This window comes from Ursus maritimus, unplaced genomic scaffold, assembly GCF_017311325.1.
Source record: "Ursus maritimus isolate PB19 unplaced genomic scaffold, ASM1731132v1 scaffold_12, whole genome shotgun sequence".
Taxonomy (NCBI): Eukaryota; Metazoa; Chordata; class Mammalia; order Carnivora; family Ursidae; genus Ursus; species Ursus maritimus.
The window spans coordinates 47,099,076-47,119,780 of record NW_024423564.1 but is presented as its reverse complement, the minus strand read 5'-3'; the positions used below and the strand labels follow the sequence as shown (position 1 = coordinate 47,119,780).

The window sequence follows — 20,705 nt, the reverse complement described above, 5'->3', positions numbered from 1 at the left end:
CACATGCTATTATTTTTTCTATTCTAAAGAAAACTTCTTGGCTTCTCTTCCCTGAATGTTCCCCTCCCCCTTGCAGCAAAAGCTCTAGGTGGGAATGCTATATTCTCTACAGTTTCTTTCCTCTCATCCTCTCTTAAGCCATTCCAACCTTGAAGCCCACTACTTCTGCAAAATCATTCCAGCCAGGCACACCCTGATCTCCTCATTACTAAATCCACAGGCAGTTTTTGGCCATCATTTCATTTGACCTATCAGCATCATTTCAAACAACTGATCACTTCTTCCTACACNACACATTTACTTCATTGGGCTTTTAGGAGTCAATACTCACTTGTTTTTTGTCCCATCTGTCTGATTGACTTTGTTCAGTCTTGTATGCTGATTCTTCCTATCCTTATTTTGGAGTCCTTCATGCCTCAGTTCTTGTTCCTCTTTTCTTCATTATCCTACATCATTGGTGTTCACATTTTGTCTCATGATTTAAATACTATCTATATAATAATGAATCCTCAGTATTTTGACCTACAGTCTAGACCTCTCTCCTAAACTCTAGGTTCATAAACAAATACCTACCTGACATGTCCTCTTAGAAGTCTAACAGACATCTCAAATTACACATGTCCAAAAGTGAACTCTTTATCTTCTCTTCAACGCCTATTTCACATACTGCTTTTTCCCATCTAAATTAAAGGCAACCCCTTCATTCAGGTTGCTTGGGCCAAAAAAGCCTAGAGTCATCCTTGATTCCCTTTTTTCTTTCATACTCCAGATCTAATCTATCAGGAAATCCTATTTGTTTTACATTCAAAATACATCCAGATCCCATTCACTTCTCAGTCCTTCCACTGCTCTCACCCAGAGTAAGCCACCATCAACCCTGTTCATATTTTACTTCCAAAGCCTCCAGTTGGCCTTCCTCCTGGAAATGGCCACCCTACATAGGAACCAGAGTGATCCTCTTAAATTATAAATCGGAACAAATTACATTTATGTCCTTCAACGTTTCTTCGTTTCATTTAGAGTAAGAACCAAAGTCCTTGCAATGGCTTGAGAAGAGTAGATACCCTCATCTTACACCCCACATACACACCCCTATTACCTGTCTGACTTAATTTTTTGCTACTTTTCTCTTCTTTGCTGTATTTTAACCATTCTGGACTCTCTTGCTATTTCTAGAATACACGAGGCATACTCAGGCCTTATAGCTTCTTCACTATCTATTCCCTGTGCCTGGAACATTCTTTCTTTCTGCTTTCAGACATCCAGACATCTGTATCTCTATCTCTCTCACCTTCTTCAAGTCCTTGCTCAAATACCATCTTCCTAATCAATAATGAGGCTTACCCTAATCACCCTAGTTAACCTCAAAATTCCCAGGTGTTTCTGATCCTTCTTCATTCTGCTCTAATTATCTTTTCCCATAGCACTTCTTATTGCTAGGATACTATATAATTTTATATATTTATATTAATTATCACTATGTTTTATTGTACAAATTCATCTACTAGAATACAAGCTCTGCAAATGAGAATGTATCCATCTTTATCACGCTGTATCCCCAATGTTTAGTACAGTTCCTAACAGAGTGGGTGCTCAAATATTTGTCGAATATATGAATGGCCCTTTTCTCTCAGGAACCTTATAATTACAGTTAGTGATTCAAATATTGGAAAACTATATATAATAAGATGGTGAACAGTGACTCCTCAACTTATAAGCAAGTACTTTGTCTCATTTCTCAGTGTTATTTAATTTCAGACATAGTATAATCTAAAATGCTAGGTGTTAAGAGGAGAGAGCGACCTGGACTAAAATAGTGGAATAAATTTTCATGCAGATGATAGAATTTAAAAGTATTTGTATGGATGATATTTAGACTGAGGATTTAGGTGAGGATTTAGAATGAGGACAGGTAAAAATTATAACATTAAATAAATATATTCAGAAAATAAGAGTTAAAAACTGTTTCTTTGTTATATAAATGTCTTACATTCTGGTTTGCCTTTCATTTATGATCATAAGGGTCAATGTTGCTATTACTATTGTTAGGCTCTATGTTTGATAATGAAAAATTGTTTGCTTCACTTAGACTCCATACTTAATCTGTTGCATGGGGAAAAACATTTGCTTTCATACTTCAATATCAACTTAAAACCAACGTAAAGCCTAACCCAAGATTTTAAAGACAATTTAGTTTTCTTTTTTTCTGTATTTTGATACCACTAATCTTTTTTTATAACTAAATAAGCTTAAATCTATATTATATTTACAAGTTTATGATCATTCTGTCAAGACTTAGTCATCTGCGTTAGTAATAGATAAGATAGTCCAAGTAAAAACAACCAGATATGCTAAAATCTAAATTTAGCTATGATTTTTCAACTTCTCCCATGCTAGTCAGGAAAGATCCATAACTGATTGATTTCAGAATTCTCCTCTTTCCCTTCTTCTGCACACCCTCTGCAAGAGTGACAGAGACGTGTAATGGTCAAATGGAGGAAGCAGGAAAGAGAACTAGAACGAATAATCCACAAAATGGATAAGTTCTTGAATAATTGAAAATTGTGCAGGAACTTTTTCAATCTAACTTCTTTTTAAAAAAAGAAGGGCAAAGAAAACAATTAATCAGAGAAAGTAGTCAATATTATATATTTTTTACTTCAACGCATTAATATTCTGTTAATGCAACTTTGATTAATTCCATTACATTAAAAGTTTTGTTTCTGTTTTAAGTTCAGGATGCAGAAATGTCATTTCTCATTTGACAGTATTTCTTTGAACAGATTCAAAATAGTTTTGTGGTACAGTTACTGAAGTGAACATATTAAATATTACCATAGTGTCTTAATTGAGAAGGTAAACATTTATTGGTATCATCAGCTATTTGTGAATAGAACAATAGTCCATTTTTAAAACTAAATACACCATTTTGACTATATTTTGCCATGTAATTATTTTAGAGTACAGTTCTCATTGGTTTTTCAGCCTATGGTTGAATCTAGTCTAGGGGCGCCTGGGTGGCGCAGTCATTAAGCGTCTGCCTTCGGCTCAGGGCGTGATCCCAGTGTTCTAGGATCAAGCCCCATGTCAGGCTCCTCCACTAGGAGCCTGCTTCTTCCTCTCCCACTCCCCCTGCTTGTGTTCCCTCTCTCGCTGGCTGTCTCTGTCAAATAAATAAATAAATAATCTTTTTAAAAAAATTATGAATCTAGTCTAAATATAATGAGCTTGAACCTCCCGGGATTCCCAAAAGTAAACTCTTAATACCCTTGGAAGAGAGTTCCTTATAGGCCTATGTTAGAAAGTTTGTGTGTTGCCTCAACTGAAAAACAGGGAGTAGGAACTTGAACTTTAATTGTCTACAAATGCTTGACCCCCCCCCCATTTCCTAGTTATCACAAGTAAAAATGGTTGAAATAGATATATTGTTAAAGTGGAGGGTATGTATCCTTGTATTTCTGGATGAGTACATTTGAAAATCAAAACAAAGTTCATGTTAGAAAATGTGTGTGTGTGTATATATATATATATACATATATATATATATATATATATTTCACAAATATAACCTTTTTTATAAATTGAAAACACTATGTTTCAGAGGACCAGACAGATCAGTCACAAAGACTGGTTGATAAAGGTGTGGATTCTATAATCAAATCTATCATAATTTTAATAGGAAGGAGCATAATGAAGTAAAAAGGAATAAAAGATAGTGTTAAAATATTGAATTAATTCCTACTTGTATCCATTCTCATCTATAAATACCCATTAGGTGTTTATATAAGTCACCTAATCTTTGTTAATGTATGGTTCTTCATCCATAAAATGAAAATAATATTACCTAATATATCTTCCTCACACGATTATTAAGAGAATTAAATTATTTTACACAGTGGCATGGAGAAGAGTAAGTTACCTTAACTCTTATTAATACATGAATTTTATCTAGTATATATTAAGCACTTATTAAGTGCCAGACATGATACTAATTGCTTTACCTACCTACCATCTAATACTCAGATCAACCCTGTGAATTAGACGAGAAATGAATAAGTAATGCTCAAATATTATATCACATAATAGTATATGGCGAGTTATGTAACCACACTGAGGTTTGGTCATGCTTCCAACCTGTGCTTTTAACCCTTTGCTAAACTACCTCTTCATGTTTAGATTGAACTATGAGTTAAAGATATGCTCTAGAACTTTTCCTAAACTCTAGGGCCCATATATTAGGACATATGATAAAGTTCCCCTGGAAATGTTTTAGAGCATTTATCTCAGATACATGTTGATTAGATATTGGAATATTCTTTCAGCACACTAATTCCTACTTATTTGCTTTGTTCTCTTAGGTGGATAAATTTTATAAATGTATTACCTCAAGCCAGCTCATTTTGATATTTGGTTCTTCTCTTGACTGAGACAGTCTGCTTCTATTTACTGTTGACTCTTGAATAACATGGGGGTGTTGGGTGCCATTCCCCTGCACAGTCGAAAATCCACATATAACTTTATACTCTCCCAAAACTTAATTCCAAATCCCTACTGTTGACTGGAAGCCTTATCAATAACACACACCTGATTAACACATATTTTGTGTATTAAATGTGTTAATACTGTATTCTTACAGCCACGTAAGCGAGAGAAAAGAAATGTTAGGAAAGAAAATACATTTACAGTACTGCATGTATTTATTGAAAAAAATGCATGTATAAGTGGACCCTTGCAGTTCAAATCCATGTTGTTCAAGCGTCAACTGTATTTTTGATAATTATAGATAACATTTATGCAGCACTTTGTGCCAATTACTTTATCTGCTTTATCTCTCTATCCTCACCACAACTGTCTTTGAAACCATTTGTATAATCACCAATTTTCAAAGTAGGAAACTAAGACATTGAACATTTAAATGACTTGCGGGGGCGCCTGGGTGGCACAGCGGTTAAGCGTCTGCCTTCGGCTCCGGGCGTGATCCCGGCGTTATGGGATCGAGCCCCATATCAGGCTCCTCCGCTATGAGCCTCCTTCTTCCTCTCCCACTCCCCTTGCTTGTGTTCCCTCTCTCGCTGGCTGTCTCTGTCTCTGTCGGATAAATAAATAAAATCTTAAAAAAAAAAAAATGACTTGCTTAAAGTTGGTACCCAGCCAGTAAGTGATGAAGTTGGGATTCCATCTTAATTCAATAGACTCTGCTTTGAACAACTTGAAGTTTGAACTGCAAACAACCTAATAAAAGTTTTTAAACAAATAATTTAGTAGTATTTGATAAGGCACCAGGTACACCAGTATGCAGTGAGCCCAAATTGGTGACCAAACAGAAAAAGCAAAAGGGGTAAATGATTATCCCCCTGTTGGTTGCTGATATCCAAAGTAAATAAAAATACTAAGGGAAAATGTTGAGGACATCTCAAGGATTAACTTATTGGCTTCTTTGCCATTTTATTAAGGTCTAGTTAATGAGGGCATCTGTAGGTATTATGGCCTTTCCAAAAAAGAAAATTGGCTCTTATTCAATTTGTTCATAATGCAGCTTTTACACTTCCTTCGCTTCTTATTAAGAAGCTGGTATACTTTAGAAATAACTTTAGGAAGCATAGTTTCTGATGAAATTTCATGTAGGGAGAAAGAGCACGAGAAACATCCCCATATTGTCTTTTATACCCTTCATTTGCAGTGGATAGTGACCTGTCTTGGTTTGATGGTCCTCCTGCTGCTTCACTGGGCTTCAAGGTTTTGTAGACATGGTGATCTAGGTCAATGGAATCTAGTAAGGTGGAGGCTTTTCTTTCTTGTGTATCCATCACTAAAAAGTTCAACAAAACCTGCAAAATGCTCCTTCTCCTTTTGTCAGCTATGAAGTAGTGAGCAGGACTAGTACCTTGTAGAAATTTTTACACCCTTAATAATCATTTCAAAAATTTAGAGCAGGTAGTACTGTAGGCATATAGGAATAGCTTCATATTTCTGCCTTCTCTTCTTTTATAGGACCTACTATAGTTGATTCACTTGTATCAATTGAAATATCCTCCACATCTTTTATTTCTCTGACCCTCACATTTATGGATTAGGTTTGTGGCTTACTGATTTTCAGTTTTGTAGAAACACCTATGTTTTTCTGTCGCATTGCCTACAGCACAACTTTGACAGCAGATGAGCAGTTCTCCAAGGGCGATGAGCCAGGCTGGCTATCTCAGAGACTCCAGAGAGGACCCAAGAAAGAGCTGCTCACCTCTTTACCCTTTCAGGCAGATGCAGAACTACATTCTGTGCAGCCAACAGGAAAAATTGCATAAAATTTGTTAGAGACCCACCCACATTAATTTGGGAATATCTACTGGTTTTATGATATATCCTTAGATATTTTTCACATGCATGTGTTTAATCTTCTCATCTTATAAAATAAAAGAAACAAAGATTTTTATCTTCTGTTTTCTTTATATCTGCTGATATCCCATTCCCCCAGTAGCAGCACTTAATGACCAAACACCTAATTATTTTTATTGCTTTAAGTTAGTACAGAACCAAGATCTATATTATGCCGAATATATAATTGTCTTCAATTTTATATCCATTTTCCTACTATTACTGTGATAAAATATTATTTAAATTTTATTTTTAAAATGTATGTATTATATAACACTAATATATTATTACATTATTATACTTACTTAAAAGATTATCCTAATGGTGTTTTGGTATTATATCTATACTATATATTAATTCATAGTTTTAATTAATTAGTCTTAATATTAGAACTATAGTTTAAGAATTTTTGCTGGGACATTTTCATGTGCTTTTTTCTTCTTTGCATTTTAGGTGTACAAGAATTTCCAGAAAACATTAAGTGCTGTAAGTGTTTAACAATTATTGAAGCCAGTGTCAATCCCATTTCTAAGTGAGTATGATTACATTTTATTTATATTTATGTTTCCATTGGATAATGATGTACCCAGATAAAGGAAATTCACATAATAAATGAATTTTAAATGCTGCATTTAAAATTCAATTTAATAGAATGAGGAAAAATAATCAAATCAGAATAGTTTAACAAAAGATGATTAAAAGCATTGCTGAATAATGATGAAGGCCTAATCGGCACAAGATGACATTACTTTGAAGTAAACTATGTCATCATCCTCTGGCTCTCAGGCAACATTCCATGAAAGAGCACCGAAGTGAAAGAAACAGTTATTAGTTACGATCATGGTGGAAAATTAACATCAAGGATCTAATGAAAGTTCAAGAGTACAAGAGTTTGAGATATTGATAGGTGCATGAAAATAGCTGACCATGTAGTTCCAGCTGGAAAATGAATTAAGTATGACCAGAAAAAGGGACTATTTGTGTACAAGGAAGAGCAAAACAACAATTTTATGAGGATAACAGAATGGAAGACTTGGATGGTAAAGATGCTGTGATCAGAAATGGGCATTTATGCTTTAGGGTCTGTTAGTAGAGAAATAGCATGGGAAGATGAGATCCAGCATGTGTCACTGTTGGTAAATTATGGTTATGTCATAGGGATAGTGTGTGCTGTGCAGTCAAATAGGTAAGAAACCATGGAGTGAATGGATTGGATAAGTCATGAATCTGAATGTTAAAGTCACTTAACAATAGAAGTGGACATAAAATCTGGAAAAACAGTAGCAGCAATATCTGGAAGAGGTTGAAACAAATCAGTGGTATTGGGATGCAAATAATGAATCTCAGTAAGACAGAAATTATAATTACACAAAAACTGACAGTAGGATTTGAGAAAAACCTTAAGTCCTCTGTTTATATTAAATTGGAGTGACTGGGAGAAACTGAAGCCCACTGGAAAGGCATTTAATGAGTGGAGTATTTTTTAGAACAAAGAAAGTTTATCAAAGAGACTTTGAAGGGAAATTTTTCATCAATACCATTGAGAAGAGGGAGTAATGAGGATGGTTTCTCTATGGGTCATGAGAAGAGGCTGTAGATTAGACTAGGAACAGAATATAAAAGAAGAAGATAGAAGTTTAGATGGTGATCTTTACAGTGAATGGTTTGTCAAATAACTTATGGCCTTTAGTAGAAAGTATGGAACATCAAGAAATAAAATGTGCTTGAAAGAGAAATGTAGAAATGTGCTCAAAAGTAGAATATGGAAGAGGAAAAAAAAAACTGTGAAAAGTATTTTCCAAAACTCTTAAACCAGAATGCAATTCTCTCAACAAATAGACATGACTAACTTTTCACATCAAGACTACAGCCATAGCCTTAAATCATAATCCAGGGCAGATGATGAATTGTTTTGACCTCTGGTTCTTTAATCCCAAAAGCTCATCTTATTTAGGAATCATGTTAAGGTCTTTGGGAGTGGAGATCAGATGATAATTTGTATCTTTAAGAAGCTTCAAAACTATAGTTTTATTGGCTGTGTCTCTGAATACCTTCCATACATTTGGCTTTTTAAAAGATGAATGAGTATGACTTATTTCATTAAAAATGCCTAACACTAAAAGCATTAAGTAGTTTGGGAATTCATAAAAAATTATGCAGAAGTCAATTTATGTATTATACTAATTTTAAAGGTTTTTAAAGATATAATCCATATATAGTAAAATTTACCTTTTAGCTGTATGGCTCAGTGAATTTGGCAAATGTATACGATTGTGCACCTCCACTATAATAAGATATAGACTATTTCCATCTCCCCAAAAAGTTCCCTCAGCTCAATCATCCACTTTTCTGATTTCTATACCCATAGTTTTGCCTTTTCCAAAATGTCATATAAATGATATCATACTTTTGTGTCTGACTTCTTTTACTTAACACAATGATTCTGAGATTTATCCACACTGGTTCAAGAATCAGTATTACATTCCTTTTTATCTCTAGGTAATACTCCATTGTATGGAAATACCACAATTTATTCATCCATTTATCAATTGGTAGACATTTTGGATGTTTGTGTCAGCATATGTTTTCCATTGGGTAAACACCTAGGAGTGGTATACGGGGTAAGATGGTGCATGTATGTTTAACCTTATAAGAAATTTCCAAACTGTTTTCCAAAACAGCTATCCCATTGTCTTTCCCACCAGCAATTTATTAGAGTTTTTGTTGTTCTTCATCTTTGTCAGAATTTGGTGCTATCGGGGGGCACCTAGGTGGCTCAGTCGGTTAAGGGTCTGTCTGCCTTCCACTCAGGTCATGATGCAGGGGTTCTGAAAATGAGCCCCAAGTCCGGCTCACTTCTCAGTGGGGAGTCTGCTTCTCCCAGTCCCTCTGCTGCTCCCCCTGCTTGTGCTCTCTGTCAAATGAATAAATAAAATAAAAAAAGAAAAAGAATTTGGTGCTATCAGTTTTGGGTTTTTTTTTCCTATTTTTACCCACACTAACAGATGTGGTACCTCATTGTGGCATTACACTGTAGTTTTAATTTACATTTTTTATGTCCAGGTAACATGTTTTCATGTTCATGTATTTATTTACAATTTGAATCGCTTCTTCAGTAAAAGCTTAAATCTCTTGTTCATTTTTTAAAAAGATTTATTTATTTATTTTAGAGAGAGAGAACGCTGGGAGGGAGGGGCAGAGGGAGAGGGAGTGTCTCAAACAAACTCCATGCTCAGCGTGGAGCCTGACCTAGGGCTCATCTTATGACCCCAAGATCATGACCTGAAATGAAACTGAGACTCAGATGCCTAACTGACTGCACCACCCAGGCACCCCACATCTCTTGTTCATTTTTATTGGCTTATCTTATTATTATTGAATTATAAGAATTCTAGGGGCACCTGGGTGGTTCAGTTGGTTAAGTCTCTGCCTTTGGCTCAGATCATTATCCCGGGGTCCTGGGATCGAGCCCTGCTCCAGGCTCCCTGATCAGCAGGGGGTCTGCTTCTTCCTCTCCCTCTGCCCCTCCTCCATTTTTGTGTTCTCTCTGTCTTTCACAAATAAATATGATCTTAAAAAAAAAAAAGAATTCTTTATATATTCTGGCTAAAAGTCCTTTATTTGTATGCAAATAATTCCTCCTATTTTATGACTTATCTTCTCATTTTTAAAATAGTGGCTTTCAAAGAGAAAATTTTAATTTTGATGAAGTGCTATTCATAAATTATTTTATTGGTTTATGCTTCTCCTTCCTGTGTAAGTGATCTTTGCTAAATTCATAGTCTTAAAGATTTTCCCTGTGCTTTCCTCTGGAACTTTTGTAGTTTAGGCTTTACACTTAGGTCTATGATCTATTTAAAGCTAATTTTTAGGGGTGCCTGGGTTGCTCAGTTGAGCATCAAGCTCTTGATTTCAGCTCAGGTCATGATCTTAGGGTGGTGGGATCAAGCCCTGCATCGGGCTCCATGCTCAGCTCAGTCTGCTTGTCCTTCTCCCTTCCCCTCAGCCCCTCCCCCTGCTTGTTTGCTAGCTTGTTTGTTTGCATATGGATATCCATTTATCCCATTACCATTTGTTGAAAAATTATCCTTTCTTCATAAAATTACCTGAGTGCTGTTTTTTGTAAATCAATTGATCATATGTGTTTGGATCCATTTCTGAATCCTCCATTTTGTACATTAATCTATATGCCTGTTCTTGTATTAATTCCATACTGTCTTACTATAGCTTTATGGTAATTCATACAATCAAGGAATTTCAGTCCTTCAACTTTATTCTTTATCAAAATCATTTGGGCTATCTATAACTTTTGCTTTTCCGTATAAATTTTATAATCAGCTTGCCAATTTCTACAAAAATATAAAATCCTTCTGGAATTTTAATGGAGATTACATTGAATCTGTAAATCAATTTGGACAAAATTAGCATCTCAAAAATATTGAATGTTGCTATTCCTGAGAATAGTATATCTCTATAGTTACTTAGATCTTTTAAAAATTTTTTATCAGGGCGCCTGGGTTGCTCAGTAGGCTCAGCATCTGCCTTCAGCTCGGGTTATGATCCTGGGGTCCTGGGATTGAGCCTTGTGTCGAACTTTCTGTTCAGGCTCTCTGCTTGGTGGGGAGCCTGCTTCTTTGTCTGCCTGCTGCTCTGCCTACTTGTACTCTCTCTCTCTCTCTGTCAAGTAAATAAGTAGAAATCTTTAAAAAATAATAATAAAAAAAATTTCTTTTATCAATGCTTTGTAGATTTCAGCATATGAATCTTGTATATGATTCATTCATCTTATTCCAAGTATTTCATGTTTTTTGTGCAATTGCAAAAGATTGTTCCATTCCTGAATTGTTTATTGTTAGTATATAGAAATATAATCAGTCTTTCTTTATGGACCCTATATCCTGCAATCTCACTAAATTCACTTATTTTAGTCAATATTTTGTAGATTTGGGCTATTTCCTATGTAGACTATCATGTCACTTGTGAATGTAGACAGATTTGTTTGGTTTTTTTTTTTATCATTTTCAATCTGTGTGCCTTTTATTTATTTCTTTTTCTTTCTTTATTGTCCTGGATAGGACCTTCTGTACAATATTGAATAAAAGAGGTTAAAAGAGACATTGTCTTGTTCCCAACTTAGGGAGAAAGCATTCAGACTTTCACCATTGTGTATGATTGTTACTTGTTTTTTCATTCATGCCTTTAATCAGGTTGGGGAAATTTTCAATAACCTATTACCCATTTCCTTTTGAGCTTTCCCCAGCAGGTTACTCAAAGTTTAGGTTTCTACTTTCAATCTTTACAAGGATATCTAAGCTTTCTCTGTAATGTCCTTCAACTATTGTTCAGTCTCTTGACCACCAGCTGGTTCCTTCACCACTCCACATTTTTAGGAACTTACTACAGCAGAATCCCAGGTCCAGATACCGTAATCTGTGTTAGTTTTCTAATGCTATGTAAGAAATTACCACTCGTTTAGTGGCTCAAACAACACATGTTTATTATCTCTCAATTTCTGTGAGTTATGAATCTGGGCATGTTGTAGCATGATTCCCTGCCTCAGAGTTTCACCAAACTGCAATCAAGGTATCAGTCAAGCTGTAGGCTCATCTGGAGGCTAAATGGAAAAAGAATCTACTTTCAAATTCACTCAGGTTATTGGAAAAATTCATTTAGTTGCTGTTTTAAAGTTGAGAGCCCCAGCTTTTTGCTGGCTGTCAGCTTAAGGCCACACTTGGATCCTAGAGGCTGGTACAGTTCTCAGCCATGTTGACCTTCTCCATAGGCAGTTCACAATGTGGCAGCTTGCTTCTTTAAGGTCAGCAGCTGAGTAGAGTTAATCTTCTAGGAAGACAGTATTATATAATATAGTTATGAGAATGACATCTCATATTATCCATATTCCATTGATTAGAAGCAAGTAACAACTCTTATCACACTTAAAGGAAAATCATACAAGGTCATGAACATCAGGAAGTGAGGGTCATGGAGGCCACCTTGGAATCTGCCCACCACATCTTTGATATCTGGTTTGCTGAGACATTTTATTATTGATGGATATTGAATTTTGTCAAAGCTCTTTTTTTTCAAACATGTATTGACAGGACGATAGGCTTTTTTTTCTTTTTCAGTGTAATGATATGGTGAATTACATTGTATGGTTTTTGAATGTTGATTCAAATTTGCATTCCAGAAATAAACCTTACTTGATCAGGAAGTATTACTTTATTAAAACAAATTAATGGCTATTATTTTTTAATAAATTAATTAATGATTTGCTAATATTTTGTAAAGAATTTTCCCATCTATATTCATGAAGTAGTCTAAAATTTCGTTTCTTATCATTTCTTTGCCTGGTTTTCATAACAGGGTAAAACTAGCCTCATAAAAATAGTTGGGAAATATTCTCTTCTATTTCTATAAGAGTTTGTATAGAATGCGAATTAATTCCTCCTTAAGTATTGGTCAGATTTGCCAGTGCAGCCCTCTCAGCCTGGACTTCTCTTGATGGGAAAGTTTTTAATTACAAGTTTAAATTTCCATAATAACTATAGGATTATTCAAATTCCTATTTTTTCTTGAGTGATCTTTGATAGTTGGTAATTTTCAGGAGTTTGTACATTCATATAAGTTTTCAAATTCATTGGCATCCAACTTTTTATAATGTTTTTTTTATCGACCCTTTAATATCTATGGGTTCTCTAGTGGTGCTCTCTCTTTCATTCCTAGCATCTGTAATATGTGTCTTCTTTTTTTTTTTTTTTTCTTGATCAGTCTGACTAGAGGTCTGTCAATTGTATTCCTCTTTTCAAATAACCATGTTTGAGTTTCATTGGTTTTTCTTTCACTTTTCTGTTCATTTTCCTTAAGAAATCTATGAAGTAATAAGTCATGAAGACCCTGGAACATGACAATTATAGTTCTGAATATTATCATCTTAGTTTTAGTTTTAGATGTGAACTTTATAGTATAGTCTGAATGCCTTAACCAAGTCATTGGTGAAAATTATCATAATAAAATTGAAAACAGCTACTTAATGAGAAAAGCATGAACAAACATTTACTGAGAGCCTATCATATCTCAGACCTTTAGATACATTATCTCATTTTCATCTTTTTGGCAACCTCATAAAGTAGGTAAATATTATCTGCATACCCTTTTACAGATAGAAACACATGAAGATGGCATTTAAATTTCTGGGATTCTTTCACTGTATTTCACCAATTCTGAAGAAGCATTTGATTTTGGTTTAAATTAAAAGATATATTTTGAAAATTTTGACACATTTTAATGTATAACGATAAGGATAATGCTAATAAATTATAGCATATCTACTGGATGGTTACAAAGATTATATATAGCATAACCACATGTTTCTGTTTGCTCAAGTCATCCCAGTTTACATCTCTTGATGTGACATGATTAATAATAGCTCATTTTTAACTCTCAAAAATGTCCTAGTTTGAATGATAGATTATGTAGTCACTCTGGTTATACAGCAAAATTGAAAGATAATTACAAAGTAAAGGGAGAAATCATGATACAATTTTGCAGTGATGTTAAAACATTTAATTGGAAACTAGATTTAAAATACATGAAATGGTAATGATGTTTGTGTTAAGAAAGTAGAAATATGAGCAATATTTTTCTTTTCTCTTTATATTTCAAATATTCTATAGTATTATTATATTAATTTTATAGTTTTACAATGTGTAAATTAAAATATGTAGATGTAAAACATTTTTCAATTAGAGTAGAAGATTTTACATTGGCTTCTTGATCACAGTTTCTAAAACCCGTAATGTAATTTGGTTTAACTCTTCTATTAGGGGTCAAATGCCTGTAATGTGTTTTCATTTAACTTTTAAAGTAAATGCAATTAGAAAAAAATGTTAAAACCAAATTGTCGGTAGCGGATCTTAATTTGCCTATTCTAACAATAAAGGTAGCATTAATAAAAGTATTTAAATTAATATTCTAATTACTATTGAAATATCAGAATAAAAGTAATACCAAGGACAAGTAATAGAATTGCTCTCATTTACTGAGTTCTTACTATGGGGGAGATAATCGTTTAATCACTAAAGCAACTCTGGAAGTGGATAATAGTATCATCATTTTACAAATAAGGAAATTGAGTCATGCAAATATTTACAAAGGTCACAGAGATAACAATTGAAATAAGTGTGATTCAAACCCAGGTCTTCTAACATCAATGCCCATGTGCTCAACCACTAAACTATATGGGTGTTGTATTATACTTTCTTTGTGTAGTTTGACTATGCCATTTTAATTTAAGTGAATAATAAGATGAATGTGTTTCTTTAGTGGAGAGAGAATTATTTACCAATATACATAAAACATTTCTCCTTTGAGTTCTTTATTACATCAGTCCAATGTGGAAAACCATCAGTTACTTTTTTTAAAAAAAAGATTTTATTTATTTATTTGATAGAGAAAGCAAGAGAGCACAAGCAGGGGAAACAGTAGAGGGAGAGGGAGAAGCAGGCTCCCTGCTGAGCAGGGAGCCCAAAATGGGGCTTGATCCCAGGACCCTGGGATCATGACCTGAGCTGAAGGCAAACGCCCAAATATCTGAGCCACGCAGGAGCCCCATCAGTTACTTTTGGATAGTAAAATCATTTCATCATTGAGAGCTCCCTAACTTAGTATAAAATGTTGGATTTCACTGAAGAGAGCTTGAAGGAGGATAAAGACAACCCATGACTGTCATCTGCATCAAGTTTACCTAGCTTACTAGGGAATATCTTCTTCCTCACCCCTCCTTGTACATTCCTCTGGAAATGGTAATATTGATAAGTGGAGCCTTTGTCTCTATTAGAAGCTACAAAAATTGTACCATAAAGTTAAAAATAAATAAAATTATTTTCTTTAGCATACGTACTGACTTTATATATTTTTTTCAAATAATATGTTTTCAAACTACAATACTAGATCATTGAGGACATTTTTAAAATTCATTGTCTTCAAGCAATTTATTATTTATCCCTGGAATAGAAAATGCCTAACACTTGTACAAGGCAATTGATATAAGCATTTAGTATAAGCAACTTGGTATAAAGTAATTGGTAAAGCTTTGCTAAATCTATGAGTAGACTTCTATTGAGAAAGTGAGGAAGAAGACATTAATTTTGAATATAAGTACAGAATAATTATTTAATAAATTCTTGTTGAAGTGAATTGAAATAAAAATATACATGGTATTAAATAAGATATACTGCATAAATAAGCACATTAACTCTACATTTTTTTTTAAAAAAAGAAAGATTTGATATAAAATATCAACACATCTTTGTTTATTACCAGGCTGAAAAAAGTATCTTACTTTGTATTCTGGTTTTTCATATAACTTATTTTTAGCAGTCCAGTTTTACAATTGGAACCTACACAGTGTGGTCAATTCTTAAATCCTTAAAGAAGTGTTCTATATAAGAAACCAGATTTCCCTGCAGCATAAAAAAAAAAAAAAAAAAAAAAAAAAGAGCCTTTGTCAGAGAAGCAGAAATAATGAAATTTTTGATCAGAGAAATAATATAATGTAATACCATTTAGTACACATACATATGCAGAATAGTAGACTAAGGGAAGCTGGACTAGTTCAAACTGTCTTTAAAACTAGGAAATTAGCATTTTAAAGCTTTTTTATGTATTAATAGCTACCATGTTAAAGTAAATTATTAGATCAAAGGTTTTAACATTCTTGTCATTTTACATGTATTAATCTTCTTTTTTAAAAAGTCATAGGTGATACCTTCTTTCCAATGAGTATAGGAACCATAAGGACATTAGAGTAAGATAGTAATTAAATGTATATTGAAATCTATTGGACATCTGTACCATTATCATGAAAATTATCATATTCTCAGGATATGAGTTAATGTATTACAACAAAAGATAACAAAGAAAAAAAATGATCTCCCATAGATTTTTTTGATCCTATAGGATAAAATTCAAACCTTGGAGTCAAGCATTCAGTACCCTCTAAACCCTGTCCCCTACTGATATTCTCAAATCTTAACTCCCAACACTCTTGTACATAAAGTATTTTCTCTAGAACTCATCTTTCTCTGTCACTCCCCTAAGGTGAATTCTCACCACATTATTCCCCTGCCTTCTTTCTCTTTTTCTATTTTCATGAATCCTACCTCTGTTTAAGGGAAATTTGTGGAAACAACCTCTGTGAAGCCATAAAAAACAATCCAACTTCAAAATACAAACTGGAACAAGATATTTGCAACAGGAATAATCAATAGAAGAGTACCCTAACAGTGTGTAAAGAATTTGTACAAAGTAATGTAAAAATTTTGATTGTGTTTAGTTTGGATTTCCCAGAAATGGCTGTTTAGAAAAGAATTTAAGCAGTAGATTTAGGATATGGCCTCAAGAAATACTTGTTGAGGGTATGTTATCAAACTGTTTACTAGTATGGACAACTGGACCTTAATCTCTGTGGGGACCTCTGGGAAACAGTATAAAACATGTTATCACATGGTGTCAAACATAATGGATGAAGAAGCTGAGGTGTTTATATTCTTACTAGTCATTAGTTGAGGGCTGTTCCTGAGGGACATTAATTTCTTATGATGAGGGATATAATTTAAGTATTCTCTATACACCAGGACATATATTAAAAATATTTACAGAAACAATATTTATAATAAAATAGAAACAACTGTAATGTTCATTAAAAGGAGAATAATAAATAAATTGTGGTATATTCATACAGTGGAATACTATGGTGATCAGTCAGTGACAGCAAAATGGGTGAATTTCACAATTCAATACCAACTTTTAAAAGTTTCAGGAAAATATTCATTGTATGACTTCATTTATAAAATGTTTAAAAACATGCAAAAACCACACTTTTTTTAGGGTTTTAAGTAGGTGTAGTATAGTAAAACTAGAAAGCAGAATAATAAACATCATTCAAGAATTTGAGGAGCAAATAGGATGAGGTAGTTGCGGGGGTATTCAGAGGTTCTTTTAAGATACTGCTTCTATTTATTAAATTATGTTGTGAGATACACATGTATTCTTTAAGATATAAAACTTTTGCTAACAAAAGATTGGGCACAGGAAGAGAAACTCAGAGTATCCCAGGAGAAGGAGGGGAAATAGGAAAAGTGTATACTCAAGCCAAAACAGAGAGAACAATCCATGACAACTGTTGCTAGGCATTGCTGGATACAAAATGAAATTCAGTTCATGGAATTGGGACTTAAGAGGTCATTGGAGGCTTTGGCGAGTGCAGTTTCAGTAATAGAGTTAGGGTAGATGCCAGAAAACAATGGCTTGAGGAGTAATAAAAAACAGTGAGTATAGGCAGGCCTTTAAATAATTTTGTCAGTAAATGCAAGGAGGGAGATAGGCTGTAATTTGAAGTGAAGACAAATTTGAACACTATTTAGAAGTATTTTATAAAACAACGTAGTCTTGTCTAGACCATTGATAAAGACATTTAAAAATGTTTGAATAGAAATTTAAGTATAGGAAAAAATAAATATTCTAAGAAAAGGTCTCCAGGAAAGTCCTTGAGTTAAATCTTTTTGGTGAAAAATATTTAAATATTTCAAATAATTATTTCATCCAACTGGTAAATTTTCCCAAAGGATATTTCTTCAACTCTCTTAATGCCTCTTAAAGTATTTAAGATTCTGTATATTCATAGTTTCAAAGTTCTTGGTCATTTTTGTTGAAAATTAATTGAACAAATTTGAATTACAATGCACATAGATTATCAGTTAGGGGCACAGAATACTTCTCTCTTCCTGTTGGGCAGTTTTAGTCATCATTGCAATAAAGTATAGACATATGTTAATGATTTTGTGAAAGAGTAAATAGATAGCCTTGCCTGGCTATAAATATGAATATTCTATTGAGAAAGAATATTAAATTCAAAATTATATAACATGACATACAACCTGAAATTTCTAGAAAAAAATATCTCACTGGTGTGCATAAGGTTAGGGAACAGTAAGAGATGATGTCGCTGTGACATAAATCTCCTCATAGGAGAACAGTGTGGAGGTGGGTGAATGCCATTTATTTTAATAACAGGCAAAATTTTCAAGCTGTAACAACATGCTCAATAAATTCTTCCATTACTATGATACCAAAGGAGAGTTGAAAAATGTATTACACTTCTATTTTCTCTCCTTAGAGATATATATTTTTGTTCTGTTTCTATGGCAACATCGATGCAGTGACTAAATCTTTAACTCCTTTCTAGACTCCCTGATGGCTTCACGCAGCTTCTAAATCTGACCCAGCTCTACCTGAATGACGCCTTTCTTGAATTTCTTCCAGCTAATTTTGGAAGGTAAGAATACAAAATTTAAATGATGACATTTTATTTCACTTAGGTAAGTTCCTTACCAGCACAGTAGATGAGGCTTCAAAGATGACAATTATGATTAAAGATAGGACCCATTATTATTCATTAAGTAAGACAGTGTTAATTAATGTAACATTTTCCAAAATGAAGTAAAATTAGGTTTTCACATGTCACTAATAATCAAATAAATTCCAGGTGAATTAAAGAATTAATACAAAAAAATAACATCAGAGATAATCTGGGAAAAATACACATGAATATTTATGGCTCTTGGGTTGGGAAATACCTCTACAGCTTAGAAACAAAGGAAAATATAGTAAGTGGATAGATTTGACTACATAAATACATTTAAAATAAAATAATATCAGAAAGTATTTTAAAATTAAGGTAACACAATAAACTGGGAAAACATTTCCACTATATATGGAAAGCAAATTATATCCTTAACATATAAAGAATTCTTACAAATGAGTAAGACAAAGATCTCATTAGAGAAGAAATGGGTAAATGACATATACAAGCAATTCATAATTAAATGTACAAATTGCTAGTGAATACATTAAGTGTTTATCCTCACAAACAATAAAAATAATACAAATTAAAATGACAATAAAGAGCTTTGTGTTCTATCATATTATAAAAACTGTTTATACGGTGTAAGGAAAAAAGATAATCTCACACACAGCTAATGGAATTGCAGAATGTTATGACCTTCATGCAGAACAGTGTGTTTTAAAAGATTTGAAAATATTTACAACTACTGCCTTTGTAATTTATTTCTAGAAATGTATCATATCCTCATCAGATACCACACTAAGATTTGTGGACAAGGATATTTGTCATTACTTACCATATGAAAAACGTGGAAACACACATCTGTCTAGGAGATTAGTTGAATGTATTATGGTACATCCATGACAACACTATGTCAATTTATAATCTAGTTTAGAGAAATACTTTTTTAATTCCTATAAATTATGTTTGGGAGCATATTATAATAAAATATGTAAACTATATTTCACCAATTTGAATATAAAATATGAGTGAGATAAAAAACTGGTTCCTTGGAAGTGAATTATGGATAATTTTTATTTTCATCTTCATATTTTTCAAGTTTCCAGGAGTTAACAATGAACTATTTTTTATATATGAAAGATATATCTTTAAAGTTAAAACATTTTACATTTATCATCAACTGTATTTTTCTAAGTGATCACTTTTGAAATTGTTCAAATAATAAATTGGGTATAACTCAATACCTATCTGTTGGTGTTAAGAAAAGCTCAGTAGAATAATTAAGTCCCTTAACATGTAACAGCCTCATTTTATATACAGAGAGCATATCAACATTTCCCAAGTTCCATTACTTTTGCAGATCATAATATCATACCACCTACGAACACCATATAGTTGGGCAATTTTTAAAATTCACAGATCTTCAAAAGAGCATTTGCCTAGATTCTAAATGAATTGACACTTCACCATTTGTTCATATAAACTGTCATTGTTGTCTGGTACTGACTGCACAATACAAAAACTTTTGATTTATCAAATCAGAGAATATTTATCACCCTGGACCACACTTTTTTGACTTAAATTTTTCTCAGTTCTCTCTTAGTGGTCCTAATGTCAAGGAAGAGATTTGGGCAAACAGAAAACATAATACCAAAACCACTTGGAATTCGAATTTAATTTTGTGTAAATTGTCTGCCAAGACATGCTCTATTTTTATAGTCTAAAAAGATTTTTAACTTTCAGCTGGATAATGTAACAAAAGAATTATTTAATTTCCTTCCAAAACATGAGATTTGGTGCCCCTAAAAGCCAAAGTGAGTTACAAAATAACTTCATAGTAGTACAGATGTTGAGAAGATTTGAGATATACAGATGTTTAAGAAACCTCTTTTATTAGCAATATAACCATGCTCTGAATAACTGAATCACTTTATTTCATATGGAGATTAGGAGTTTTAAAATTAAAATT

The 20,705-nt window shown here is 33.2% G+C and overlaps 1 protein-coding gene across 2 annotated transcripts in view; it reads left to right on the top strand.

The window, feature by feature from the left end:
- The window catches only part of LRRC7 (leucine rich repeat containing 7), a 391,349-nt gene that overhangs the window by 119,563 nt on the left and 251,081 nt on the right, over nucleotides 1-20,705 (top strand). For both annotated transcript variants that reach the window (XM_040627144.1, XM_008690729.2), the window contains exons 4-5: nucleotides 6,823-6,901; nucleotides 18,617-18,706. In XM_040627144.1, coding sequence (XP_040483078.1) covers nucleotides 6,823-6,901; nucleotides 18,617-18,706 — 169 coding nt within the window. The remainder of the gene's footprint in view (nucleotides 1-6,822; nucleotides 6,902-18,616; nucleotides 18,707-20,705) is intronic.